At 43.8% G+C, this 25519-nt stretch overlaps 2 protein-coding genes across 24 annotated transcripts in view; both read left to right on the plus strand.

Annotated features, from left to right (window-relative positions):
• Nucleotides 1-1849, plus strand: part of Eif4g3 (eukaryotic translation initiation factor 4 gamma 3) — a 234209-nt gene extending 232360 nt beyond the window's left edge. For all 17 annotated transcript variants that reach the window (XM_070037719.1, XM_070037734.1, XM_070037733.1 and 14 more), the window contains one exon: nucleotides 779-1849. In XM_070037719.1, coding sequence (XP_069893820.1) covers nucleotides 779-960 — 182 coding nt within the window. In that variant the 3' untranslated portion in view covers nucleotides 961-1849. The remainder of the gene's footprint in view (nucleotides 1-778) is intronic.
• A 14424-nt stretch (nucleotides 1850-16273) lies between these two features.
• The window catches only part of Hp1bp3 (heterochromatin protein 1 binding protein 3), a 35819-nt gene continuing 26573 nt past the window's right edge, over nucleotides 16274-25519 (plus strand). For 2 of the 7 annotated variants that reach the window (XM_070037736.1, XM_070037739.1), the window contains exons 1-4: nucleotides 16276-16386; nucleotides 23366-23563; nucleotides 23983-24082; nucleotides 24885-25038. In XM_070037736.1, the coding sequence (XP_069893837.1) occupies nucleotides 23468-23563; nucleotides 23983-24082; nucleotides 24885-25038 (350 nt within the window). In that variant the 5' untranslated portion in view covers nucleotides 16276-16386; nucleotides 23366-23467. Of the gene's footprint in view, nucleotides 16387-16880; nucleotides 16961-22794; nucleotides 23267-23365; nucleotides 23564-23982; nucleotides 24083-24884; nucleotides 25039-25519 lie in introns of those variants that run through there. The other 5 variants (XM_070037742.1, XM_070037737.1, XM_070037738.1 and 2 more) reach the window with 5 other exon arrangements.

Below are 25519 nucleotides of genomic sequence, written 5' to 3' on the forward strand. Positions count from 1 at the left end.
TAAAAACAAAAAAAAAAACACAACCTGCTATTCAGTACACTCTATATGGAGAAGGATCTATATGTAACTTGTCGGCATGGGAGAGAAAAACTTGGGGAAAGGCAAGAAAGGGTTGACATTGTCCTGAAAAAGAAATGTACTCAATACCTGACTTACGAAATGGTAATCCCTCTGTATAACACCTTAATAATAACCATAACATTATGTTAATAAATAAATGAGAACAAACCCAGGGGAAAATTAATAAAATTTAAAAGTAAAATATAATAAAATTTTATTTTAAAAACACAGTACTAGAAGAGTTATTCTTAATTTCTAAAGTGTTTAGTTGAGAATTATATGAAACAGCTTTGCCAATAGAGAAGATAGTTCAAACTAAATAAAATAATGGGAATAGAGCTGGGAATGTGGCTTAGTGGTAGAGTGCTTGCCTAGCATGCATGAAGCCCTGGGTTTGATTTTCTCAGTATCACATAAACAGAAAAAGCCGGAAGTGGCATTGTGGCTCAAGTGGTAGAGCACTAACTTTGAGCAAAAGAAGATCAGTGACAGTCCCTAGGCCCTGAATTCAAGCCCCTGGACTGGCAAAAATAATCATTAATAAAAATAAAATAAAATATTGGGAATAAAAAAGTAAGGTAGACTTTAAATGGTCTTCATTTTAAATATATAGGATGAATTATTGATACCCTTCTCTAGGGGAACAGTGTACACTTACTTCACTCTTTTTCCTCCCAGTCATTCCCTTAAACCCATAGCTGTTTTTACTCCCTTGCAGATTTGCTACGGATGTTTTTTGATTGCCTGTATGACGAGGAGGTCATCTCAGAGGATGCCTTCTACAAATGGGAGAGCAGCAAGGACCCTGCAGAGCAAAATGGGAAGGGCGTAGCCCTCAAATCTGTCACAGCATTTTTCACATGGCTGCGGGAAGCAGAAGAGGAGTCTGAGGATAACTAAAACTTCAAATACACAAAACGAAAAAAAAAAAAAACAATTTAAGTATTTTTTTAAAAAGTTTCACGTCTTCGCCAATCACAGTGCAGCAAGGCCAATTCTCGCAGGAACCCCACGTATGCACGAGTGGGAGAGGGGAAAGAGAAAGGTGATCATGGAGGAAAAAGGTACTGGAAACACGTAACTTCAAACCCGAGGGCGGGAGCGAAAACCAAAATACATGTACTATTTATAGAAAATATTTTCTGTTTTAATCTTTTCTTTTTAATTGAAAGACTCATACTTAAAAAAAAAAACATTTAGCAAAAAAAAAAACAAAAAACAAAAAACAAAGAAAAAAAAGTTGAGAACTTTTAATTTATTTTAAGGACTGCAAATGCCCGTGTGTAATTTTTTATTTGCAGTTTCTGTAAACAACTTGTATAATAGAAAAGCAGAGAAATAAATTGCCCTCCCCTTCAGATGCACCTCACGTTTGTTTTAAGGCATAGTAGTTAATCCAGATTTAAGAAGGTTTCGGGTGAACAAGGTAAGAAAGATCTTTTTTGTTGTTTTTTTGTTTGTTTTTTTTTCTGGCATCAAATCTTTCTTGCCTGCCTTTCAGCTTGCTTCAGAAAATTAAATCACAATAGTAAAACATACATAACTTTGGAACAGAAGGAAATGCTGTGGACCAGAAAACTCCAAGAATTGTTTAAAAAAAAAAAAAGTGCTACCCCAGAAAAAGTACTCTTAATACTTTTGAACTCTTTAGAACAACTTTAAGGCTTGTAAATAATAGAACAAATATTTAAAAAAAAAAAAAAAGGAAGAAAGAAATTGACTCAGTACTATTTCTTTTCACTTTCAAAATATAAAGAACAAAATAAAGGCAAACATTGCAAGTTTAAAAGGAAGTAGAGCGACTTCTCCTTTGGCAGCTTCTGCACGAACCCCGTCTCTGAAGACGCTGGCTGGTCACTGTCCACCTCTCACCTGGAAGGGGAGAGGGGGCCATGCGTGTTCGCGAGTGGGAACATGTGGGCTACCTTGTGGGTACTTTGTGCTTAGGTAGGAATGACCCTCTGAGAGTCTGAAAAACAAATAGGAATGTATTTATTCAAGGTGCAAGCAAATCTTAACAGCCATTTTTTTAAATAACTTAAGTATTTGGTTGTGTATATCAGAGTTTAGGACACCAGTTCACCGTAAGACTGCCATAGCTTTTGAAATATTCCATCAGTTGACTGCTATACTTAAGAAATCCAAAGATGTCTTCCAAATAATTTTTTTAAGCTAAATTATGCTTGTTAGTTGAGATGTGGTTTAAAAGTCCTACCAGGACCTGGCTCTTCATATGTGCTCAAGTGCTGTGCATTCTACAGATGGGTCTCTATATCCATTCTTTCTGGTCTTCTGCCCACAAAATGGGTTTATGAACAAAAGCAAAACTTGCTTCCAAATTAAATTCTTTTGTGTTTTGCATCTGGATAACCAAAGGTTTTTCCTGGCATCTCTCTTTAAAGAAATATCCACAGACTTGGACACCAAGGCTCAGATCTGTAATCTCAGCTCCTCCTGAGGCAGGGCCAAGGAAGATCTAGAGTAAAGGGCCAGCTTGAGCAAAAAGTAATAGGAAACTTCGTCTCAGAAATAAAACAAAAGCAGAAGGGCTGGGGTGGAAGGTCAAAGGGAAGAGCTCTTGTTTAACGCGTGTGAGACCTTGGGCTCAGTCTCTAATACCTTCCCAAACAGAAAAGAGGCTCATGCCTGTAATGAGACCTGGAAGATAGTTCAAAGCTAGCTTGGGCAGAAAAGTCCAAGAGACTGTTTGCAATGCTGGGCTGAAAACGCAGCTCAAATGGTAGGATGCCAACCATGAGTAAACAAGCCAAGCAAGACTGTGAGGCCCAGAATTCAAGTCACCATACATACACACAAGCATGCATGCACATGCACACACATTACCTATGAGCGAATTTAGATCATTGAACCCTACCATAGGGCATGATTGTTGTTACCTCTTCACAGTCTGAAAAGCAGGATCTGCTGGGCTTTGTTTTAAAATAACACCCTCAACTTAGAATCTTATTTTATGCTTTCATTCAAGTGTTCTTTTTTAAAGTAAGGAGGGATCCAGGTTTTCAGTGTTCAGTTTTCACCACTCCATTGCATTGGTCCTGCATTACCTATTTTTGTCACTACAGTTTGAACTTAGGGCATAAGTCATTAGATGGTGGTCTGCTGTTTGAGACGAAACTCCCAGCCCTTTTTGCTTTAATTATTTTTCAGGTAGTGTTCTCTTTCTGTCCAGGTCTGGCCTCAAAATATGATTCTCCTATCTACTGCTTCCTGCCTAGCTGGGACAAATTTCATGCGTCAATATACTCAGGTTATTGTTTGAGATGGGAGTCCTAAAATTTTGCCCTGGCTGGCCTCTAATCTCACTCACTCCTCCTGATGTTTACCTCCTAAGTAGCTGGGAGTGCAGCTCTTGAGCGAGCATTCTGGGCCAAATTTCCATTTCTTACTGAAACAGTTCTGCGCCATAAAATTAACCCATTTTAGTGTGTTGACAGTTACATGACCATCGCATCGCACTTGTCCAGTTATACAGATCCTTTTCATCCCCCAAATGAGACCACATCGTCCTTTTCCTATTCTCCTCAGCCCTGAGGAACTATGTCATCTGCTTTTGTTTCTAAGATTTGCTTGTTTTGGACATTTCATGTAAATGCAGTCATACATTGATTTGTTTTGTCTTCTAGTCTCTTAGCAATTTTTGAAATTGTTATAAAGGTAATGTACAGAGGGTTTACTGGTATATAAGTCAGGGACAGAGTACATGTCTTTTTGGACAATGTCACTCCTTTGTACTCTCCCAGTTTTTCCTTTCCATTCCCACCTACAAAGTTGTATAGTTCATTTTCAACATAGAGTCTAATAAGTACCACTGCTGTATTTATTACCCTTTGTCCCTCATTTTATTTTTTGTAATACTGGGATTGGAATCAGGACCTTGCACATGCTAGCTAAGGGTTGCACCACTGAGCTGTGCCTGCAGCCATTGGTTTTTAAGAAGGGACTTGCTTTGTAGCCCAGACACACACTGAACTCTCAATCCTGTTGCCACAGCCTTCCTTGATGCTGAAATTACAGGAATACACCACCATGCCTGGATGCTTTTATTCTTTTAAGTGTCTTTTGACATAACTTGGCAATATGTTTATGACTATCAGCTAGTCCTGAGCAAGTTCCTGAGAATCCTTTTTGTCACTCTGTGGACTTGTCTATGTCCTGGAAACCTGCCATCCTAACACCAGCTGTGAGGAGCTGGTCATCATCATTGCTCATTTCTTGCTAATTAGTTACAGTGTCCCCTAGAAAAATCCTGTCCTTGAGGCTGCTTATTTCATGAGGTAAACTACTCAGTAGGAATAAACACTGCCTTGAGATGAACCTACCACAGACTGACTATAAACACTGCCTTGAGGTGAACCTACCACAGACTAGTCCCAATTCCCATAGTTTTCTGTATGTTTACTTTGTACTTTGAATTTCATATGACAATATTTGGTTGCCCAAATTGTTCCAACTCTAGTTGTTGGGGACCCTTTGAAATAGGCTCATATGTCCTGATTACACACACACACACACACACATACACACACACACACACACACACACACACACACACACATCCACCCCACCCCACCCACACACATACATCCTTGTTTTTTGTTTTGGTGCCAATCCTGGGGCTCGAACTCAGGGCCTGAGTCCCTTAATTTTTTTTTGCTCAAGGCTACCACTCTACCACTTGACCTACAGCTCCACTTCTGGCATTGTGGTGGTTAATTGAAGATAAGAGTTTTATGGCCGGGTGCCAGTGGCTCACACCTGTAATCCTAGCTACTCAGGAGGCTGAGATCTGAGGATCGCGGTTAAAAACCAGCTGGGGCAGGAAACTCCATGAGACTCTTTATCTCCAATAAACCACTAGAAAATTGGAAGTGGCACTGTGGCTCAAGTGGTAGAGCACTAGTCTTGAGCTGAAGAGCTGAGGGATAGAACCCAAGCCCAGAGTTCAAGCCCCATGACCGACAAAAAAAAAAAAAGTTTTACAGACTCTCCTGTCCCAGCTGGCTTGGAGCCACAATCCTAAAATATCAGGATTACAGGCATGAGCCACCAGCACCCAGCCATCCTTGTATTTTTTTTTTTTTAAACACAATACCACGGGCCTATCTCATATCCACTTGTCATGCCCTGGAATCAGATACTTTTACAAGAAGCTATTTACCTTTGTTGTTTTAGGGTATAGAGGAGAAAGTATTTAGAAAATAAGTTTTACTTATTGGGTCAGCTGGTTGCTATTGGGCGATCTCATCATCTTGGTCTCTTAATGACAGTGATACCCAGGTGAGTAAATCACCTTCATAAGGATCACAGAAAACAATGGGTTTAGGAAACTTTTAAGAAGCATTTGGTGGGTTGGGGATGTAGCTCAGTGATGGCTTGTGAATTCCTGGTGCCTATCCCCAGCACCAAAAAGAAAAGGGAAGGAAAGGAAATGAAGGAAGGAAGGACTTGGGAAATTGTGGGTTTTACAAAGCAAGCATATAAAAGGTACTGTGGTACCCAAAAGACTCAAGCCTGTGGATTTCTAGTTATACTTTTTTTAAAAATCTTATATAAGAAGAAAATTAAAAGCAAAGTCTACTTTAATATACCATACATCCTTGCCTTGGTAGCCAAGCCCAGTGGTGAAAACCTGTGTGCTTGTAAGAAGGGGTGGAGGGAGGGAGGGAGAGGAGGAGGAGGTGTAACTTGGATGACTACCTTAGTTAAATAATAGTAATGGAAAATATGAACTGCTATAACTTAATGGACAATAAACCTGAATGCAGGAGCCAGTGGCTCACGCCTGTAATCCTAACTACTGAGGAGGCTGAGATCTAGGGATTGTGGTTCAAAGGCAGTTCAAGCATGAAAATCCCTAGGATTTTTCAATTAACCATCAAAAATTTGGAAGTGGAGCTGTGGCTCAAGTGGTAGAGTGCTAGCCTTGAGCAAAAAATCTCAGGGACAGTGCTCAGGCCTTGAGTTCAAGCTCCAGGACTGTTACCCAAAAAAAAAAAAAAAAAAATGCAGCTGAAGTTCATATTGGTGGTAAAGAAACATGAGAGCTTTAAAATGAGTGAGGCCAGGGCTGGGAAGGTGGCTCAGTGATAGAGCACTGCAGTGGTAGTGCCTGAGGTCCTGGGTTCGATTCCTCAGCACCACATAAGCAAAAAGAAAAAAGCCAGAAGTGGTGCTATGGCTCAAGTGGTAGAGTGCTAGCCTTGAGCAAAAAATCTCAGGGACAGTGCTCAGGCCTTGAGTTCAAGCTCCAGGACTGTTACCCCCCCACCCCCAAAAAAAATGCAGCTGAAGTTCATATTGGTGGTAAAGAAACATGAGAGCTTTAAAATGAGTGAGGCCAGCAGAGGAACTAACTGGGGAGAAAAGTGACCTGACTCTTGAGTATCAAGATTGGAACTAGAAGAAGTTCAGCACATACAGGAAGGAAGTCTGGACCAGAATTGGGCTCTGTCATGGGTGATGAAGAAACGGCAGAATAGGCTGCACCCTGTTGCACCCATGTGCTTGCACATGTGCAGGCATCACAAAATTAAAGCATGTCCTGTGACCATCCATCATGGATTACTCATGCTTTCCTTTAATGACATTTTATAACATTACCCCTTCTCCAATGTCCCATATCTACAATGAAAAGGTACCGATTTAGTACTTTACTGATTTAGAAACTGAAAGTCCTGTTGGATCCTCCCACTTCAGCCCTCCTAAGTGCTGGGATTACAGGAATGCACCTACACATCTGGCTTCTAGTGTCAGCAGTATGGATTCAACCACCAAAATGTAGACACATACATAGAAATTAAATTTGAACATGATCTGAAGCATTTTTCAGTCACAATGTCTTGTTGGAAAGAACAAACTATACAGATAAACTTGGAAATTTTCTCACTGTGATGAGCTGAATAATGAATATCTTGTCAACAAGTGACACATAGGTGGTCTCATAAGAGTATCAAGAAGCTGAAAAAGTTCAGGCATCTCATAGATGTTTAAATACACAAATATTTTCTATTGTGTTACAGTTCCCTACTCATAGTAACATGCTGTACAGGTTTTATAGCTGAGTAGCACTGGCCTGTACCACACAACCTACAGGTGTGGGTAACCGTATCCAGACTGGTGAAAATGCACCCTATTCTGTTTACACAACCATGTTAAGTTCTAGGAATGAATGACACATTTAGCCACAGAATGTACTAAGTCCAGTCTCTTTGGAGTAAGCAGTTACATGGCAGTTCAAAGTTATTCAAAGTATGAGCACCAGAGGTACCAGCATCACTTGTGCAATCAGCAGATCAGATTCAGAGACTACAGCCTACAGAACTGGGGGAAAGCTCACATTGACTGCTTTTTGCCATATCTTTGGGCAATTCCTAGGAGTAGCTCACCTGCCATGCTTAATCAAGCCCTTCAGAAGGCCACCAAAAAAGGGTGGTCTCAGAATCTGGAGGTTTTTGTCACCTCTACACCTTTTGTCACTGTACCTTTCCTGCAACATAGCATCCATGTCAAAACACCTTGTAAACTACAAGTGGAAGAACAGGGCTCCTAGTATATCCTTGCTTCTCTTTCTTAAGTCTACACAAACTGTTAACTTATTGATAAATGGGGCTATTATAGATTAAAGGAAACATGCCCAGCCTCTGCCAAGGGCTAAGAACTCCTGGGCACTTTGCACCTGTGTCCAACCGTGTGTGTGTGTGTGTGTGTGTGTGAGAGAGAGAGAGAGAGAGAGAGAGTGTCATGGGGCTTGAACTCAGAGCCTGGGCGCTGTCCCTGAGCAATTTTGCTCAAGGTGAGCACTCTACTACTTTGAACCATAGTGCCACTTACAGTTTTCTGGTGTCTACCTGGAGATTGGAGTCTCATGGACTTTACTGACTGGGCTGGTTCTGAACCTTGATCCTCGGATTTCAGCCTCCTGAATAACTCAACCTTTTTCTATCACATTCTACATCCTTGTGTTTGGCCACATTCAATTAGAAGACATTGTCCTCTGAACTTAAGATTTTGGTGATCTGACTACTACATTTGGTATGCCTGGCACAATCTCTCTCCCCTTTGTTGCTTGAACAGGCTATGCTGGTTTCCTGAGTAGAGATAAGCCAGCACCTGAGAAGAGAACCAGTTATAGAGGAGAATGAGTATATAAGACCTATTGTTTAAGCTTTAACACTAGAAACATGATACAAAAGGAAGTCAAAACAAAGTCATCCAATTAAAATTGCTTAAGAGGGTCCTCTTTTTTAAAAAACTACATGAGCAATAGACTAGTAAAAGACGGGTTTTACTTGCTTCCTTGCTGATTGTGAAATTACCACTAGAAGTGGCCTCTCTGGTTTTTGCCTTTATATTCCCTGAGCTATTTGAGTTAGAGGCTAGTCTTCACTGTCTCAATAGTGGGGATCAGTCGCCACAGCTAATACAGATTCTTAGCCCAATTGAAAAAAAAAAAAAACAAAAAAAACAGGTTGCTAGTGGCTCACGCCTGTAATCCTAGCTAGTCAGGAGGCTGAGATCTGAGAACTGTAGTTCAAAGCCAGCCCAAGCATAAAAGTCCCCATGAGACACTTCTCTCTAACTAATCACTCAAAAACTGGAAGTGGACTCAAAGTGATAGAGCGCTAGCCTTAGCAAAAGAGCTCAGGGACAGCAGCACCCAGGCCCTGAGTTCATGCCCCTCAACTGACAAAAAAAAGTTCAGAGCCAGTAGAAATAGCCATTTTATTCTGTTATATAGAAAGCATCGACTAAAAAGGTGAGATTTCCTTCTGTCAGCAGTGCATGACCAGGAGCCATCCTTATGAACCCCCTCCTTCTTAATCTCTTGGCATTGGTAAGGTACAAGTGACTCTGCTTGGATTGAACCACTTCCCCTCTTGTCTAAACAGTTTTTCAGAAGATACCCACTGATTAACCATGCTGTAGTACAGCTTTATTAGAACCCTCGTGGCTGAGATGTTTTTTCCCTATATATGATCTGACCTGTTTCTATGTTGTAGGGGAAGTGACAGGTCAAGCAGGCGTCAGGGCCAGTAAGATCTTTTTAGCCAAATTCTAGCAATAAGGAAGGAGTGGCTCTTGGCCTTGACTGGAATCTGTTATTTTTAAAAATATTATTACCTTTGTTCCATAGGAGTTGCCATTCAACAAAGCAGTTTATGAGTACAGTGCATCTTGGTGTTACCCTGGAATCCATTCTTAACATTCTGTCTGGCTTACACGTGATACCCTATCATCCAAAAAAAAAAAAAATGATACTAAAGTTGTTACTGTTAGACATTATACTTCTATAGTATATCAATAGACAACAGTTACAAGTTGTACAAGAATAAAAACAAAAGCAAATATTTTAAAAGCTAACTCATTTGACAAGTGTACTTACAAGATTCATTGGGTCTTCTCACTTCCCAGATGTGATCAGATCCAGCCTGCACACACTCTTCATACCTTATTTATTAATCCATGACTGGGTGACTACCCATTCAGGCACACACCTGGGTCCAGTCAGTACATTCACCTGCATGTCTTCCCAGGGCAGTGGGCCAAGTGGTAACATGGGTTGGGTGCCCCTGCTCGAGGCCATGGTGAGAAATGCAGAGGTGCTATAGGAGAGCCTTTGCCCCAACTGCCTTGCCAAGCTCTTTTCCTATTCTCATTCCCTGCGCTGGAGGAGTGACGCCAACTACCAGTAAGGGAGACCAAGCCATTCATTACTGTTCTGGCTACTTGTCTTCAAGGAAAGGCAGTTTTACTCCCTAGGACATCTATCTGTAGTCTATGGTAGGTAGGTTGCATCCTGGATTTTATTTTTATTACCACCTGAAGTTGTATCACACATAGTTTTATAGCCTAGGAATAAGAGAAAACGAACTTGGCTAAAACATTAACAGTGTTTAAGGTTTCAGAAGAAGAGCATTTGAGTTTTTTTTTTAGTTTTAAATAGATAGTTGGTGAGAGCCTGGTGGTTGTGGCTCACGCCTGTAATGCCAGCACTCGGGGGCTAAGATCTGAGGATCATGGTTCAAAGCCAAGCTGGGCAGAAAGTCCAGGAGACTATCTCTAATTACTCACCAGAAAACTAATGGCGCTTTGGCTCAAGTAGTAGAGCACTAGCCTTGAGCAGAAAAGCTTGAGACAGCACCCAGGCCCTGAATTCAAGCCCAAGACTGGGGCGGGGAGGGGGGGGGGGAAGGGGAATAGTTGGAAGTAGACAGGCCCTGGCATCAGATAACCATGCTATGAACCATTCCTTCCAACTTCTTGACTTGAGTTACTTTTCAAAGAGTGGACAAATGCCTCTGTTTGGAACCTGACAATGTCACCTCTTGTCTAAACAGGGTTTTTGGAACTGTTTATCTCTGGATGGTGCTTTGTCACTGGGGGTAAACTCTGTCCCAAGCAGGTGTGAGAGACCTTGCTGCAGTACTGGCAAAATAAAAGGGGAGGGGGGAGATAATCACAAATAGACATTTTTTGGGGGGGTCCGGTTGTGGGGCCTGAACTCTGGGCCTGGGCACTGTCCCTCAGCTCTTCAGCTCAAGGCTAGCGCTCTACCACTTGAGCCACAGCGCCACTTCCGGCTTTTTGCTTATGTGGTGCTGAGGAATCGAACCCAGGGTCTCATGCATGCAAGGCAAGCACTCTACCACTGGGCCACCTTCCCAGCCCCAACAAATAGACATTTTTATTTTGGGGGGGGGTCTGGTCGTGGGGCCTGAACTCTGGGCCTGGGTGCTGTCCCTCAGCTCTTCACCTCAAGGCTAGTGCTCTACCACTCGAGCCACAGCAACACTTCCGGCTTTTTTTTTCTGCTTATGTGGTGCTGAGGAATCAAACCCAGGGCCTCATGTATGCAAGGCAAACGCTTTACCACTGAGCCATCTTCCCAGCCCTAGACTCTTATTTTTAATATACAATACATCCCATATGTGTGTGTGACACTTGATTGGGACAGATAAATATAAGCCAAGTTAACTAGCATAACTGTCCAATTGGCAGTTTTATATTTGGTTGGTGTACTGATCACTAACAGCAGAAATTCCTGAAATCTTTTTGTTTTGTTGGTCATGGGGCTTGAACTCTGGGGCCTGGGTACTGTCCCTGCGCTCTTCAACTCAAAGTGACTGCTTGAGCCACAGCGCTACTTCCAGTTTTCTAGCAGTTTATTGGAGATAAGAGTCTTACGGACTTTCTTGCCCAGCCTGGCTCTGAACCATGATCTCAGATCTTAGCCTCCTGAGTAAGTAGCTAGGATTACAGGCACAAGCCACTGGCGCCTGACCAATTCCTGAATTTTTTTTTTTTTTTTTTTGGTCCGGTCGTGGGGCCTGAACTCTGGGCCTGGGCACTGTCCCTCAGCTCTTCAGCTCAAAGCTAGTGCTCTACCACTTGAGCCACAGCACCACTTCCGGCTTTTTTTTCTGCTTACGTGGTGCTGAGGAATCGAACCCAGGGCCTCATGCATGCAAGGTAAGCACTCTACTGCTGAGCCACTTTCCCAGCCCCTAGCCTGTGTTAAATGTACATTTTGACTCTGTAAATGTTTACCTAACAGCTAGACACACAGTTATACATACTTTTTTTTTTTCTTTTTGCCAGTCCTTGAATTCAGCCTGGGCACTGGGTTTTGTTTAAAATACAATTATCTTGATAACTTTTATAAAACCTTTGAACTGAGTTCTTTTTCCAGTTAACATAACATTGTATCCAAGAAAAAAAACTATCTTAAACTTTTTCTATACAATAACACACTTGTTAATAGACTCATTGTGAAAGAGTTGGCTCCAGGATGAAACCATTATGATGGTTTAAATACCCTAATGCCAAGATCCCTTTTGCCATTTGACTTTATTTGGCCAGCCCTGGGGCTTCAACACAAGGCCTGGGCACTGTTCCTGAACCTCTTTGTGCTCAAGGCTAGCTCTCTACCATTTGAGCCACAGTGCTACTTCCAGCTTTTCTGGACTGGGAATGTGGCTTAGTGGTAGAGTGCTTGCCTAGCATGCAGGAAGCCCATGGGTTCGATTCCTCAGTACCACATAAACGAAAAAGCTGGAACTGGCACTGTGGCTCAAGTGGTAGAATGCTAGCCTTGAGCAAAAGAAGCTCAGGTACAGTGCCCAGGTCCTGAGTTCAAGCCTTAGGACTGGCAAAAAAAAAAAAAAAGTCTTAATAGACTTTTCTGCCTGGACTGGCTTTGAACAGTGATTCTCAGATCTCAGCCTCCTGAATAGGATTACAGGCATGAGCCTCTGGTGCCTGATGCCCTTTGACTTTAAAATAGTCCATCTTTGCTCATCCTATTCTTTTCCAGTAGATATGTATTAGAACTACTGGGGTAAGTCATGGGCTTGAAAGCAAATCCTATAGCCTACAGGACTAAGTACCCCTATTTCCTTGATCCTAGATTCTAATCCCCACTAAAAGACACCTCTAATAACATTCCCAAATGTCTCTTTCCTTGAGGGCTGAAATGTAAGTCTCCAGTCAGACTGCTAACCAAAGAAGAACCATTACTTAGAATCCTATATTCACAATGAGCTAAACTAACACATTTGCCCTCAGGTAAAAGCTGTAAGTGGGAGTGTAGACTCAAACTGGACCGTGAAGGGCTCCTGACAGCTAGGACAAAGGTTCTCAAATTGTGAATGGCAAAATGAATTTAGTAGGACACAGCCAGTGTTAAAAATAATAGGTGTCTGGTGGCTCATACCTATAACCTACCTACTCAGAAGGCTGAGATCTGAGGATCAGGGTTTGAAGCCAGCCCAGGTAGGGAAGTCCATAAGACTCAACTCCAATTAACCACCAAAAAGCCAGAAGTGGAACTAATTCAGGATGGTACAGTGCTAGCCTTGAGCCACATGAGCTCAAGACAGTGCACAGAGTCCAAAGCCCAGGACCTATACATAAGTGCATGTGTGTGCGCACACGTACATGCACACACACACATGCATATTAAGGTAAATGCCATTTGGGTAAAACTCAGTGTTTTTATATACTGGTTCATAATCCTTTCCTCAAAATTGTTAGGACCAGATTTGTTTAAGAAAAAGTTTCAGCAGGGCACTGGTGGCTCATGTCTGTAATCCTACTTAGGAGGCTGAGATCTGAGGATCGAGGTTCAAAGCCAGCCCTGGCAAGAGATTCTTATCTCCAATAAACCACTGGAAAACCAGAAGTGGTGCTGTGGCTCAAGTTGTAGAGCACTAGCCTTGAGCCCAAGAGCTGGGGGACAACATCCAGACCCAGAGTTAAAGACCCAGGATGGACAAAAAGAAAAAGAAATAAAGTTTCAATTGATTGCTCTACTGATAGTTGGATTAAAACTTGTCACCCATAAATAAAGTATGGGAGGCACAAGGTTTATCTCTAACCCAGATTTTTTTTTTTTTTTTTTTTTTTTTTTTTTGGTCATGAGGCTTGTACTCTTCTGGGCTTGGGTACTGTCCCTTAGCTCTTTAGCTCAAGGAAATTGCTCTACCACTTGAGCCACAGGGCCACTTCTGGCTTTTTTCTGCTTATGTGGTGCCGAGGAATGGAACCCAGGGCCTCATGCATGCAAGGCAAGCACTCCACCACTGAGCCACCTTCCCAGCCCAAACTGTCCATTCTCACACCATCCTTTCCAACCTACAGATGAATTGGGAGTCATTTCCACTCTTTCTGGCTGGAAACCAGGAAAGTCAGTCCTACCAAGACTATGCTTTCTCAGGAGATCCAAGGCTGGCTGGGTTTTTGGTTACCACTGCATGAAATGACAGTCCTTTAGCTGCATGATTCTTGGGAGAAAAAAAAAAAAGAGCCACCCTCTTGGCAACACAGTCCTCTCTCCTCTCCTGCCAGCCAATCAAAAGGTATTCTTCAAGCCTGTTCTTGTTACACAACATGGAATACAAGTAAAAATGATGGCTGCAGTGTTGCAGTCTAGAACACTCAGAATCTGCAGTTGCTTCAACTTCCTCCACTCTTATGCCTACAAAGTCATCTATTTTACTTTCCATAAGATATAAGGCCTTTGAGACTAATAGACTTAAGTGCCACAAAACCTTAAGTCTGAGAACTAGCAGAAAAGGAGACAGAAAACAAAGTGATACATTGTTTTGACCCCAGGCTGTGACCACAGACTTAAGTCTATGGGGAGTTTCATTTTGAAAAACCCAAGTACTTTGTTGAGAATTATAGATTATGTCATTACATTGCTAGGACTTCTTAATAAGGCAGCACTGATGAACAGAAGGAAAAACAATTCAGAGACAAACAGCGTTAATAAAAAGCTCCATTAAAAACACATAGGGGCCAGGTGCCAATAACTCAAGCCAGTGATCCCCTCCTGGGAACCTCACTAGTTCCAGTAACACTTGTTCTTAACACTTGTTTTTCTAGTTCAGGAATATATTTCCTCATGTTTCTGGGACTGGCGAGGTCCTCCTGGGCATGGGCAGAACCCTGCAATCATCACAGATTGCCCCTTTTCTAGGAGGACACAGATTTTTCAGTGTAAAAGTATCTAGAGCCGGGCTCCGGTGGCTCCTGCCTGTAATCCTAGCTACTGAGGAAGCTGAGATCTGAGGATCGCGCTTCAAAGCCAGCCCGGGCAAGAAAGTCCCTGAGACTTTGATCTCCAATAAACCACTAGAAAACCGGAAGTGGCGCTGAGGCTCAAGCGGTAGAGCGCTCGCCTTGAGCTGAAGAGCTGAGGGACAGTGCCCAGGCCCAGAGTTCAAGCCCCACTACCGACAAAAGAAAAAAAAAATCTAGAATGTTTAAAGCACAAAAACGGAATCAAGTCTTTACTGGAGTATGAACTCAGGGCCCTAGACCTGCTAGACAAGTGCTTTACCACCTGAGCCACACCTCTAGTCCAATAAATTTTTTAAAAAGGAAGACAGTACAAAGGACATGACATAATTACACACACTCACACAAGACTCAAACCCCTTCTGAGCAACTTAAATGATACCAAAGTAAGAGGGAGTTGGTAATGCCATTGGAATATTAATGATTGTGTTCACTATATTTGTCGTGTTGGTGGTGAAAGTTACAATTAGATGGTTATGGTTGGGAAAACTGATGCAACAGTTCCAAGGCCAATAGCAGACGAGAGGACAGGCCCAGGATAATATATTTTCACACTAAGTCTTTAGGAAGATTGACCTGCGGTGGGCTTTAGGACAACAGCAGCGTTCATGAATCCCTAAATTTACTACCTACCACCATCCATCTCCCACCCCTCCCCCCAAAAAAGAAATAATCCTGCTACTTTAAATACAGGGCATCTCTGGCCGTTTCAGCCAGCCACAGGCAGCTCAAGCCTGTAATCCTAGCGACTCAGGAGGCTGAGATCTGAATAGAAGTTTGAAGCTAGGCCGGGGAGACAAATCTAAGAAATGATTCAATTAACCACCAAAAACCCAGACGTGGAGGTGTGGCTCAAGTGGTAGAACGCGAGCCTTGAGCGAAAAAGCTCGGGGACAGCGCCCGGGCCCTGAAGTCCAGACTCACGACCGATCAATAATAATACTGGTCACATTTAGGCAGTTTGCACACTACTGGTGAAAAGCCAGTTTGGATTTGTGCTGGTCCTGGGGTTTGAACTCAGGGCTTGGGCACTGTCCCTGAGAATTTTCATTCAAGCGAGCGCTCTACCACTTGAGCCACACCAGGTGTTCTGGTGGTTCATTGGAGATGAGTCTCACGGACTTTCCTGCCGGGGCTGGCTTTGAACCGCGGTGCTCAGATCTCAGCCTGCTGCGGAGCTAGGGTTCCAGGCGGGCGGCACCTGCGCCCGGCCCTCTCCTCTCTTCCAATCCCGTTTTCCTTCCGGGAAACCCTCCTGCATACGCAGATGGGTCAGCAGCAGAGGAAGGCAACCAACTTCTTAGTCCTCGGCCCTGAGTGGTCGGGGGACTTAAGGTCAGGCGGCGTCTTCCGTCGGCGTTTCTTCTAAATCGCGGTTTTGCTCGTTGGGGCGGCCACAGGAAACAGCGGACCGACGGGCCAGAGCCCAACTAAAGCGCGCGGAAGGAACCAGCGCCCCTCGCGGGAGGCCCGGGCCGCGGTCCCGAGCGCCCGCTCGCGCCCCCGCACGTCCTGCCGGGGACTCGCGTCCTGCGCGCTCCCTCCGCACGCGGGGGGGGCGGGGCGGGGCCGCGGCGAGCGCGCGCGCGCGGGGCCGCGGGCAGGGGGGCGGGGCGGCAGAGTCGGCGGCGGGGCCTGGAAGACGGCGGCGACGGCGGCGAGCAGCGGCGGGAACGGCGCCGACTAGTCGCGCGGGACGCAGGCGCCGGGACACGGAGCATCGAGGTAACGCAGGACAGAATCAGCGACTGTCGGCTCGGGTCGCGGGCCCCGAAAACGAGTGTCGGAGGACGGCCGCCCGCTGGCCTGGGACGCGGACGCCGCTCCCCGGAGAAGAGGGGGCGGGGCATCCGGGTCCCGGGAGCTGGCACCTTTTGTCTGCTCGCGGCGGCCGCCCCGCCCTCTCACTCCCCTACCCTTTCCCCCTCCCCCCCCAGCGATCTGTCCCCCTTCCCCTGTGTCGGACACCTCCGCCAGGGCCCTCCTGCGCGCGCTCCCGCCCTTGTTTTGTTTGGACTTGGGGAGGAGGGGCAGCGCTTCCCTAGCCGTGCGCCCCCCCCTCGTGTCCCATCGCGCATGCGTTAGCGTGCGCCACCGCGCCCTATTGGCTGCGGGCTGGCACATGCGCATTGTCCTCCGCGGCTCGTCGCCCGCCGCGCCCTCCTTCTTCACCCCCCCCCCCTTACTCCGTCAACGGTCTTCCAGCCGGTTCGAAAGATGCCGGCGGCGGTGACTGGCTGTGGCGGGCCCGCCCCCCGGCTTCTCCGCCCCCGCTGCCGCCATTACGGCGCTCCCAGTGGTGAGTGTGCGGAGCCTCGGCCCGCGGTCCGCCGCCATCTCCGCGCGAGCCTCGGCCCGGGCTTTGGGCCGCGCCTTCCCCACCGCTCCCGGGTTCTGACGCCTTGGCACCCCCCGTCCCGAAGCGCTGCCGCCCGCCGTTTCCCTCTTTGTCTCCCCCGCTCCGCGCCGCTCCGCGCCGCTCAGCCCTCTGGGGCGCCCCGCCAGCTTCGCTGCCGCTGCTGCCTTGCCCGCCACGCGCTTTCGCCTTCCCTGGGCCGCAGCTTAGGGGCGGCTCGGGCCCGACGAGGGCCCGGGCGGGCGGGCACGGGATGGGTTGTCAGGGAGGCCGGGTTGGTGAAACGAGCCCCAGACCCGAGGAGATTCCCCACCCGACCTTTCGGAGGCAGGGATTCCTGTTTCTGCCCTGCTGAAGGACTCGGGCAGTTTCTCCCGTGGTTGGTGGTGTTTCCCGGCTCCTTTGGGGTGGGGAAGGCAGTGGGAATTCGTCGGGGGCCCGAGGAGCATGCTGTCTTCGAGTTGAAGAGTCGTCTTGAAAGATGCCTTGAATTTGTGTAATCCGATGTAGGCATGAAACTGTTTTACTAGCTTTAATTATTTTTAACTGCCTTTAAAAGTTTAGTGTTTCTTGTTCCCAAGTAGATGTAACATTCCTCTTTTTGTTTCTTTAGTTTTGTTTTGTTTTTAGCCTACTAGAAATTGAGGGCTCGAAGTTGGTAGAGGAGGTATAGTGAACTCCTGCTATGTGGTAATCCTTTTAGCTAGATTGTGACTCTCTTGAGAGAAGGAGCCTGTGTGGTTTTCCAGCTTTTATACCGTAGATGAGCATCAGCTAAATGATGGTTTAATGAAAGGTGAAAGTGGATAAAGTAAAAGTTATCTCTGTGGCTTACTCCTGAGAGTAGGGAAAGACTAGATTGGAAGCAAGTTAAGGTATCCAGTGTATCGTTGGTTACATTAGAATGCATAAAATTATTTTTATAGGAATTAGGACATAATACTTTCCCCGAAATGCATATTAAGATAAACTGAAATGCACAGTCAAACTCCTACTTAATTAAGAGGGGAAAAAAAACCTTTCATTTTTAAATAGAGATAATAAATTAAACTAAGGTTTTGGACTTTGGACTTTTCCAGGTTTATTTTTCTTTTTGCCTGTACTAAACAGCTTAATTTGGCATTTTCCTTGTTTTTGTATAACCTAACATTAAACTTAAAAAACGACAACACATACACAACCAGAAACTATAAAAGAAATCCCCAACCTCTCACAAACCCATGTTCCCAGAACCACGTAAATCACAGGTAAACAGATCTTGTTTGGGCACTTACAAGATAAAAACTAGTGCTGCAGTGACAGTAGAAATGATGCCTGCAGGAACAAGTGTGGTGACCTAAAAGTGATCATTCAGAATTGCTGTAACAGAAAGCTTAGTAATAGGTAAATAGTGATGGTAAGGTGGGTGTGTTTCCTACCCATATGGTATAATCCTGTAAACTTCCAACCCTGAGTTTATCAGATAACTTATTGAAACTTTACTAAGGAGATTCAGAGCCAAAGTAAGAATTTCTCAGGATCTCAAATACTATAGTATGTTACTTTGGAAGGGGGAGAAGGGGGTGAGATAGAGTTCTTGCTGTGTCTTGAACTTGAACTCCAGTGATACCTCTGCCTCAGTCTCCTAAGTAGCTGGGACTATAGGCATGTACCACAAATGCCTCATTCTAGATTTTATGTCCCAGGTATAGTTATAAGTTCTATCAGGTGTCACTGTTCATTTGACTTGTTTTCCTAGTGAATATGGAGTACTCCCTGTATGTTGGACATCATGTGGGTACAGCAGTGGGTTAAATTCTTGGTGCATGCTGAGCTTACATTCCATTGAGAGAGAAAGTAATGTTTAAGGAAACCTAAAAAGAAGCTAGGAGGCCTTTCTGAGGTGATAATTGCGCAGAGGGTCTAAGCAGAAATGTTCTAGTCTGAGAGGACAGGGTGCAAACACCCTGGACTAGAATGAACTGATCACATTGCAGGGACCAAAAGATGGTATACATGTTTGGACTCAAGAAAATAGGGATAGCGGTAGTTTGTAGGAATTGAGATTCATGAAGAAGTTAGTATATGAGGTTTTAGGTGAGAGATGTCTGGATCCATTTGTTTGGTGGATACAGCAGGAAGATTGATGGCCCAACTTATTTTATCATGATTCCAATCTGAGAAATACTTTTTAATTTTGTTTTTTGTATGTATATGCCTGCATTAGTCCTGGGGCTTGAGCTCAAGGCCTGAGTGTTTATCCCTGAGCTTTTATGCTCAAGGCCTAGCACTCTACTACCATTTGAGCCATAGCTCCGCCTCCAGATATTTAATGTTTAATTGGAGATGAGAGTCTCAAGGACTTCCCTGCCCTGGCTGAGTTTGGATTGCTATGTTCAGAGCTCAGCCCCCTGAGTAGCTAGGATGTACAGGCATGAGGAAATGGCACCCAGCATCTATGTCTATATGAACTGATAGTCACCCTGATTTTAATTTTTAGTGTTTTTTTTCTCACTTTGATGTTAGCAGTTGCTTCCTATATCTCTTTTATTTCTTTTTAAATCTGTTTATTAAGCCAGACACAGATGGCTCACGCCTGTAATCCTAGCTACTCAGGAGGCTGAGATCTGAGGATCACGGTTCACAGCCAGCCTAGGCAAGAAAGTCTGTGAAACTCATATCTCCAATAAACCACAGAAAACCAGAAGTGGCGCTGTGCTCGCCTTGAGCTGAAGAGCTGAGGCACAGCGACCAGGCCCAGAGTTTCAAGCCTCACTACCAAAAAACAAAAATAAATCTGTTTATTAGTGATTGATGAGTACAGACTTGACTGGAAAGGGTTTGACAGTTTTTTCTGTATTTGTTGACAAGGATTTTTGGGGGGGGAAGGGGGTCCGGTCATGGGGCCTGAACTCTGGGCCTGGGCGCTGTCCCTCAGCTCTTCAGCTCAAGGCTAGCGCTCTACCACTTGAGTCACAGTGCCACTCCGACTTTTTTCTTTCTGCTTATGTGGTGCCGAGGGCCTCAGGCATGCAAGGCAAGTGCTCTACCACTGAGCCACCTTCCCAGCCCGGATTTTCTTTCTTTTTTTTTTTTTAAGATACCTTTGAGCTAGGTGCCTATGTTCTAGTTATTCAGGAAGCTGAAATCTGAGGATCATGGTTTGGAGCCAGCCCAGGCAGGAAAGTCTGTGAGACTATCTCCAATTAAACACCAAAAAAAAAAAAAAACCCAGAAATGGAGCTGTGGCTCAAGTGGTAAATCACTAGCCTTGAACACAAAAGCTCAGGGACAGTGCTGGGGCTCAGAGTTCAAGCCCAGGACCAGCCCAAAAACAAAAACAAAAAAATTAAGATACCTTTGATCAGGGAAACTTAGCCTACTTAACTAGTGTTATATGATTGTTTCACTTTTTCATAGTATATGTATAACATACCAGATTTACATAGTTTTCATTATTTTTATTATGAAAATGTAAGTGGGCACCAGTGGCTCATGCCCCTAATCCTAGCTACTTGGGAAGCTGCAATTGGGAGGATATCCATCCTAGGGGAAAAGTTTGCGGGACCCTTCTCAACCCAGAGTTGTGCACAGTGGTACATGCCTGTTATCCTACTATGAAAAGCCTAAAACAGGCAAGTTACAGCCTAGGAATGAGCAGAAAGTGAGACTCTTACCTGCTTAGCTAGTGCAAGGCCTTAGTTGTATGTGTGTAAATTATCCCAAGATTGGTGTTTTTTTTGGGGGGAGGGGGGGTCCAGTGGTGAGGCTTGAACTCTGGGCCTGGGTGCTGTCCCTCAGCTCTTCAGCTCAAGGCTAGCGCTCTACCACTTGAGCCACAGCCCCACTTCTGGCTTTTTTCCTTTTTTTTTTTTTTTTGCTTATGTGGTGCTGAGGAATCGAACCCAGGGCCTCATGCATGCAAGGCAAGTGCTCTACCACTGAGCCACCTTCCCAGCCCCCCAAGATAGGTTTTTAACTTTTTTTTTAAACTTTTTTTTTTTTTGCGCCACCTTCCCAGCCCCCCAAGATAGGTTTTTAACTTTTTTTTTTAACTTTTTTTTTTTTTTTTTTGCCAGTCCTGGGTCTTGAACCAGGGCCTGGTCACTGTCACTGAGCCTCTCTGTGTTCAAGTCTAGTGTCCTACTACTCGAGCCACAGCACCACTTCCGGCTTTTTCTGTTTATGTGGTACTGAGGAATTGAACCCAGAGTTTCATGCATGCCAAGCAAGTGCTCTACCACTAAGCCACATTCCCAGCCCCAGGTTTTTAACTTTTGTAAACCTAAATAAGGCCCTTAAACCATCTTAGCCCTCATCACAGATAAGAAAACAAGCTCATTTCTGGGGTCTTGTTTGTTTTAAGTTTGATTTTTGAGGATTTTACTATGCAGCCCCAGGCTGGCCTCCCAACTCATCATCTGAAAGTTTCGCAATAGGGATTTACATATGCTGTGCCACCATGCATGGCTCATTTCTATATTTTGTAATTTTTTAGGTGAATTGTAAAATGAACATGTTATATAGTTTTGAGCAACTTTGTGTTTGTAGTGCTGTGATTCAATCCAGGCCCCAGTGCTTAGGCAAATGCTCTGCCACTAAGTTACATTTTCAGCTCCTATAACAGTTAATTACAAATATTTATACATTTCTAATTGAGTAGTGTTAGTAAATTTTACTTCATTATACTGTCTTACATTATTTGTTTTGCTTTTCCTTGCAGCTAGTTGACAGTTGGAAGCATTCTTTGTGTTGAAATGTTTTTTTATATAATTTTATTGTTATTATCAAAGTGTGGTACAGAAGGGTTATCATTTCATAAGTTAGGTAATCAGTACATTTCTTACCATTTGCTTTTCCCATCCCTGCCCACAGAGTTCATTCTCTACATGGTGTATGCTGAATACCATGATTGTGTTTGTTTACCCTTCCTCCCTCCCTTTCTGCATCCCCTTAGCCCCCCTAAAAAGACAGGGGAAAAAAAACCCAAAGCAAAAACAAATATCACCACCACCAACAGCAGCAACCACAACAACAAAAACCTTTACCTAGTTCATTTTAGGTTTGGATTCAGTTACTTGACAATCTAAAAACTCTTAAATTCCTAGATAGGGTTAATTTTCTTTTTGTTTTGTGTTTTAGCATTATGAGGTTTGAGCTCTTGACCTTAAGTTTGCTAGAAAGGTGCTTGAATCGTGTCTTTTTTTGTCTTATTCTTCAGATAGGGTCTTATTTCTGCTCAGGGCTGGCCTTAGATGAACCCTGGTGTAGCTGGCCTCCACACCTGGCTTGTTTTTGTTTTTTGTTTTTTGTTTTTTTAAACTACTGGGATTTGAGCAGTGAAATCCTATCTAGTAGGTAGGTGCTCTACCATTTGAGTCACCTAGTTTTGTTCCTTGATTGATTTGAGATAGGGTTTCACTTTTTTTTTTTTTTTTTGGCTGTCCTAAATCCTGTCTCCACCTCCTCCCATTTCCATCTCAGGCTAGCCAAGAATTACAGGAGCAGATGAAATTTTTGAGGGGAAAGCAGTATTAATGATCAGTAAGGCAGGTTTGATTGACTGTAGGTTTTATCTATGACTATTTTCTTATTTTATTTTTACTTACATTAAAAATACAACAAATTGGGGGCTGGGAAGGTGGCTTAGTAATAGAGCGCTTGTCTTGCATGCATGAGGCCCTGGGTTCAATTCCTCAGCACCACATAAGCAAAAAGAAAAAAGCCAAAAGTGGTGCTGTGCCTTAAGTGATAGAGTGCTAGCCTTGAGCTGAAGAGCTGAGGGACAGCGCCCAGGCCCAGAGTTCAGGCCCCACAACTGGACCCAAAAAACAACAACAACAACAAATTAGGTTTTCAGAGTATATTTCTATTCTCCTTTGACTCTCTAAAAGCCTCTGGTTTGAAAGGCTCTTAGAAAGTTCTTCAGCAGTATTTTGAGTCCTTGTGTTTTCCCTTAATAGAGAAAAGGATTATCTACTTATTTATTTAATGACCCCGTTGAGAACAGTAATAAAAACATTGTCTAATAAACTGACCCTTGAACCAACATTTGACTAAACTGTTCCCTAGTCTTTCTAAGCCCCTGATGATAATAGGAGGGGATGGAGCTTGGTTCCTTATGAGCTTTCTTGTCTTCGTTGCCTTTGTTCATGTGGACGTTGCAACAGCTGCTGTGGCTTACGCATTTGTCTCAGTCACTGCTTTACATACTCTATTTTGATGGTGGTTTTTTTCTTTCTGAGTAACTAAATCACCTGTCACCTAACTGTAAGTTTTAATTCCCCCCTCCCTTTGGATGTATATTAAATTTAGACAGTTTAGTTTTGTTTCTGTTAATCTTCACACCGGGTCTTTTCTGTGCTTTAGGTTGACTCTTCACCACACTGAAACCATTAGGAAAAATCCTTGTGGTTAACAGCAGAGGCTTCAGAGTGTGTAACCTGTATTCAGGCCTAGAAATTATTTTAAATGGCGACTGATACGTCTCAAGGTGAACTCGTCCATCCTAAGGCACTCCCACTTATAGTAGGAGCTCAGCTGATCCACGCGGACAAGTTAGGTGAGGTAGGGGCTGACAAATTCTTGAAGCTCACTCTTGGATCAACCCCTGACTTCAGGCTCTGCTGGGTTCTTCTTGGTACATGTTCCCTCCCCCACCTTCAGGGAGAGTACAGTGGTGACTGAAAAATCAAATAGATACAAAGTTCTTTTCATCTTCCCCTTTCTCACAAATTCCTAAAGGAATTGCCAACCTTCTAAATTTATTCCAAGCCAAGAATAATCATTTCCATATAAAATTCTATCTGAAATAAAATACTTTGAAGCATATTTCATTAAAAAAAAAAAACTTTGAAAAGTAATTTGTATTAGATCCTGGAGTTGACTTGAAGAATTCTCCTACATCTTTTGACACCCAGTTAGGTCTCTTGAGAAAGAGAAAACATTTTTAGTGCATGTTTGATTATGGCCATCTCTTTTCTTAGAAGGTAGAAGATAACACCATGCCAATTCGACGGGCTGTGAATTCTACCCGGGAGACTCCACCCAAAAGCAAACCTGTTGAAGGAGAGGAAGAAAAGCCAGGTAGTGTAAAGCAGGCACAACTAAAGAAGGCAAAATATTTACTCTTTTATTTGAAGTATTCCATCAATCTTTGAATTTCATTGCAGTTTTTCCTCAGTGCTGAGTGTTATGGGGGAACTTTTAAAGAAAGAAGCTGTAAGATTGCATTTTCTCTCTTACTCGTTCTTGGAAGGTGAAGTATAACGTTCTTAGTATTGAAAATGAGCATCTTTGTCTGAAGTCATTGAGTTAGAAATTAGCTGGGCGCCAGTAGCTCATACCTGTAATCCTAGCTACTCAGGAGGCTGAGATCTGAGAATCAGGGTTCAAAGCCAGCCCGGTCAGGAAAGTCCATGAAACTTATCTCCAATAAATCACCAGAAAACCAGAAGTGGCACTGGGGCTCAAGTGGTAGAGTGCATGCCTTCAGCTGAAGAGCTGAGGGACAGCACCCAGGCCCAGAGTTCAAGCCCCACGACCAACACAAAACAAAAAAGAATAAAACAGGTGTGGAGAGAAAATTTAGTGGACAGTACACACATATACATCCCTCCCCCCCCACCTCACCTCAAGAAAGAGAAGAAAATTATTCAAAGTCATTTGTTGTTCGTTTTATTTCTGTGCTAGTCCTGAGGCTTAAACTCAATGCCTGGGTACTCTCTGTGATGTTTTGTTCTCAAGACTAGAGTTCTGCCACTTGAGCCACAATGTCCAGCTGCTGTTCATTTTAGAATTCACCTGTTAAGCAAAACACTGACCTTTTCTTGACTAGGAGAGTGCTTCTAATATATCTACTTGATACAGTTCTCACCTGATTGTTTAGAACCAGATGTCAGTTCAGAGGAATCTGTCTCCACTGTAGAAGAACCAGAGAATGAAACTCCACCTGCTACATCTAGCGAGACAGAACAGCCCAAGGGGGAGCCTGAGAAGGAAGAAAAGGAAGAAAACAAGTCTTCTGAGGAAACCAAAAAGGAGTAAGGAGTTGTGCCTTCTTGGTATTTATAGATAAGACTGTAAAAGTACAGTAGATCAGACTATATCACAGTATTGCTATATGCTAGGTACGTGCTGTTTGGATAAACTTTTCAGAATTATCAGTTGAAATGGTTTTATGTAGTTACATGGCACTTAGAATTTGTAGTGGTTAGCAGAGCCGTGCTTTCAGTAATTAATTATCCTTTCCTATCTGCCTTGGAGTATGTGTTTGTGTATAGAATCCATTGTGCAAATGTTGAATATTTTAAGCATTGTCAAAGACTTAGAAATGAGGGGCTGAGAAGGTAGCTTAGTAGTAAAGTGCTTGCCTTGCATGCATGAGCTCCTGGGTTTGATTTCTCAGCACCACATAAGCAGAAAAAGCCAGAAATGGCACTGTGGTAGCGCGCTTGCCTTGAGTGGAAAAAGCTCAGGGAGCTGCACACTGGTGACTCATGTCTGTGATCCTGGCTATTCAGG

This window comes from Dipodomys merriami, unplaced genomic scaffold, assembly GCF_024711535.1.
Source record: "Dipodomys merriami isolate MVZ:Mamm:240054 unplaced genomic scaffold, mDipMer1.0.p SCAF_28, whole genome shotgun sequence".
NCBI lineage: Eukaryota > Metazoa > Chordata > Mammalia > Rodentia > Heteromyidae > Dipodomys > Dipodomys merriami.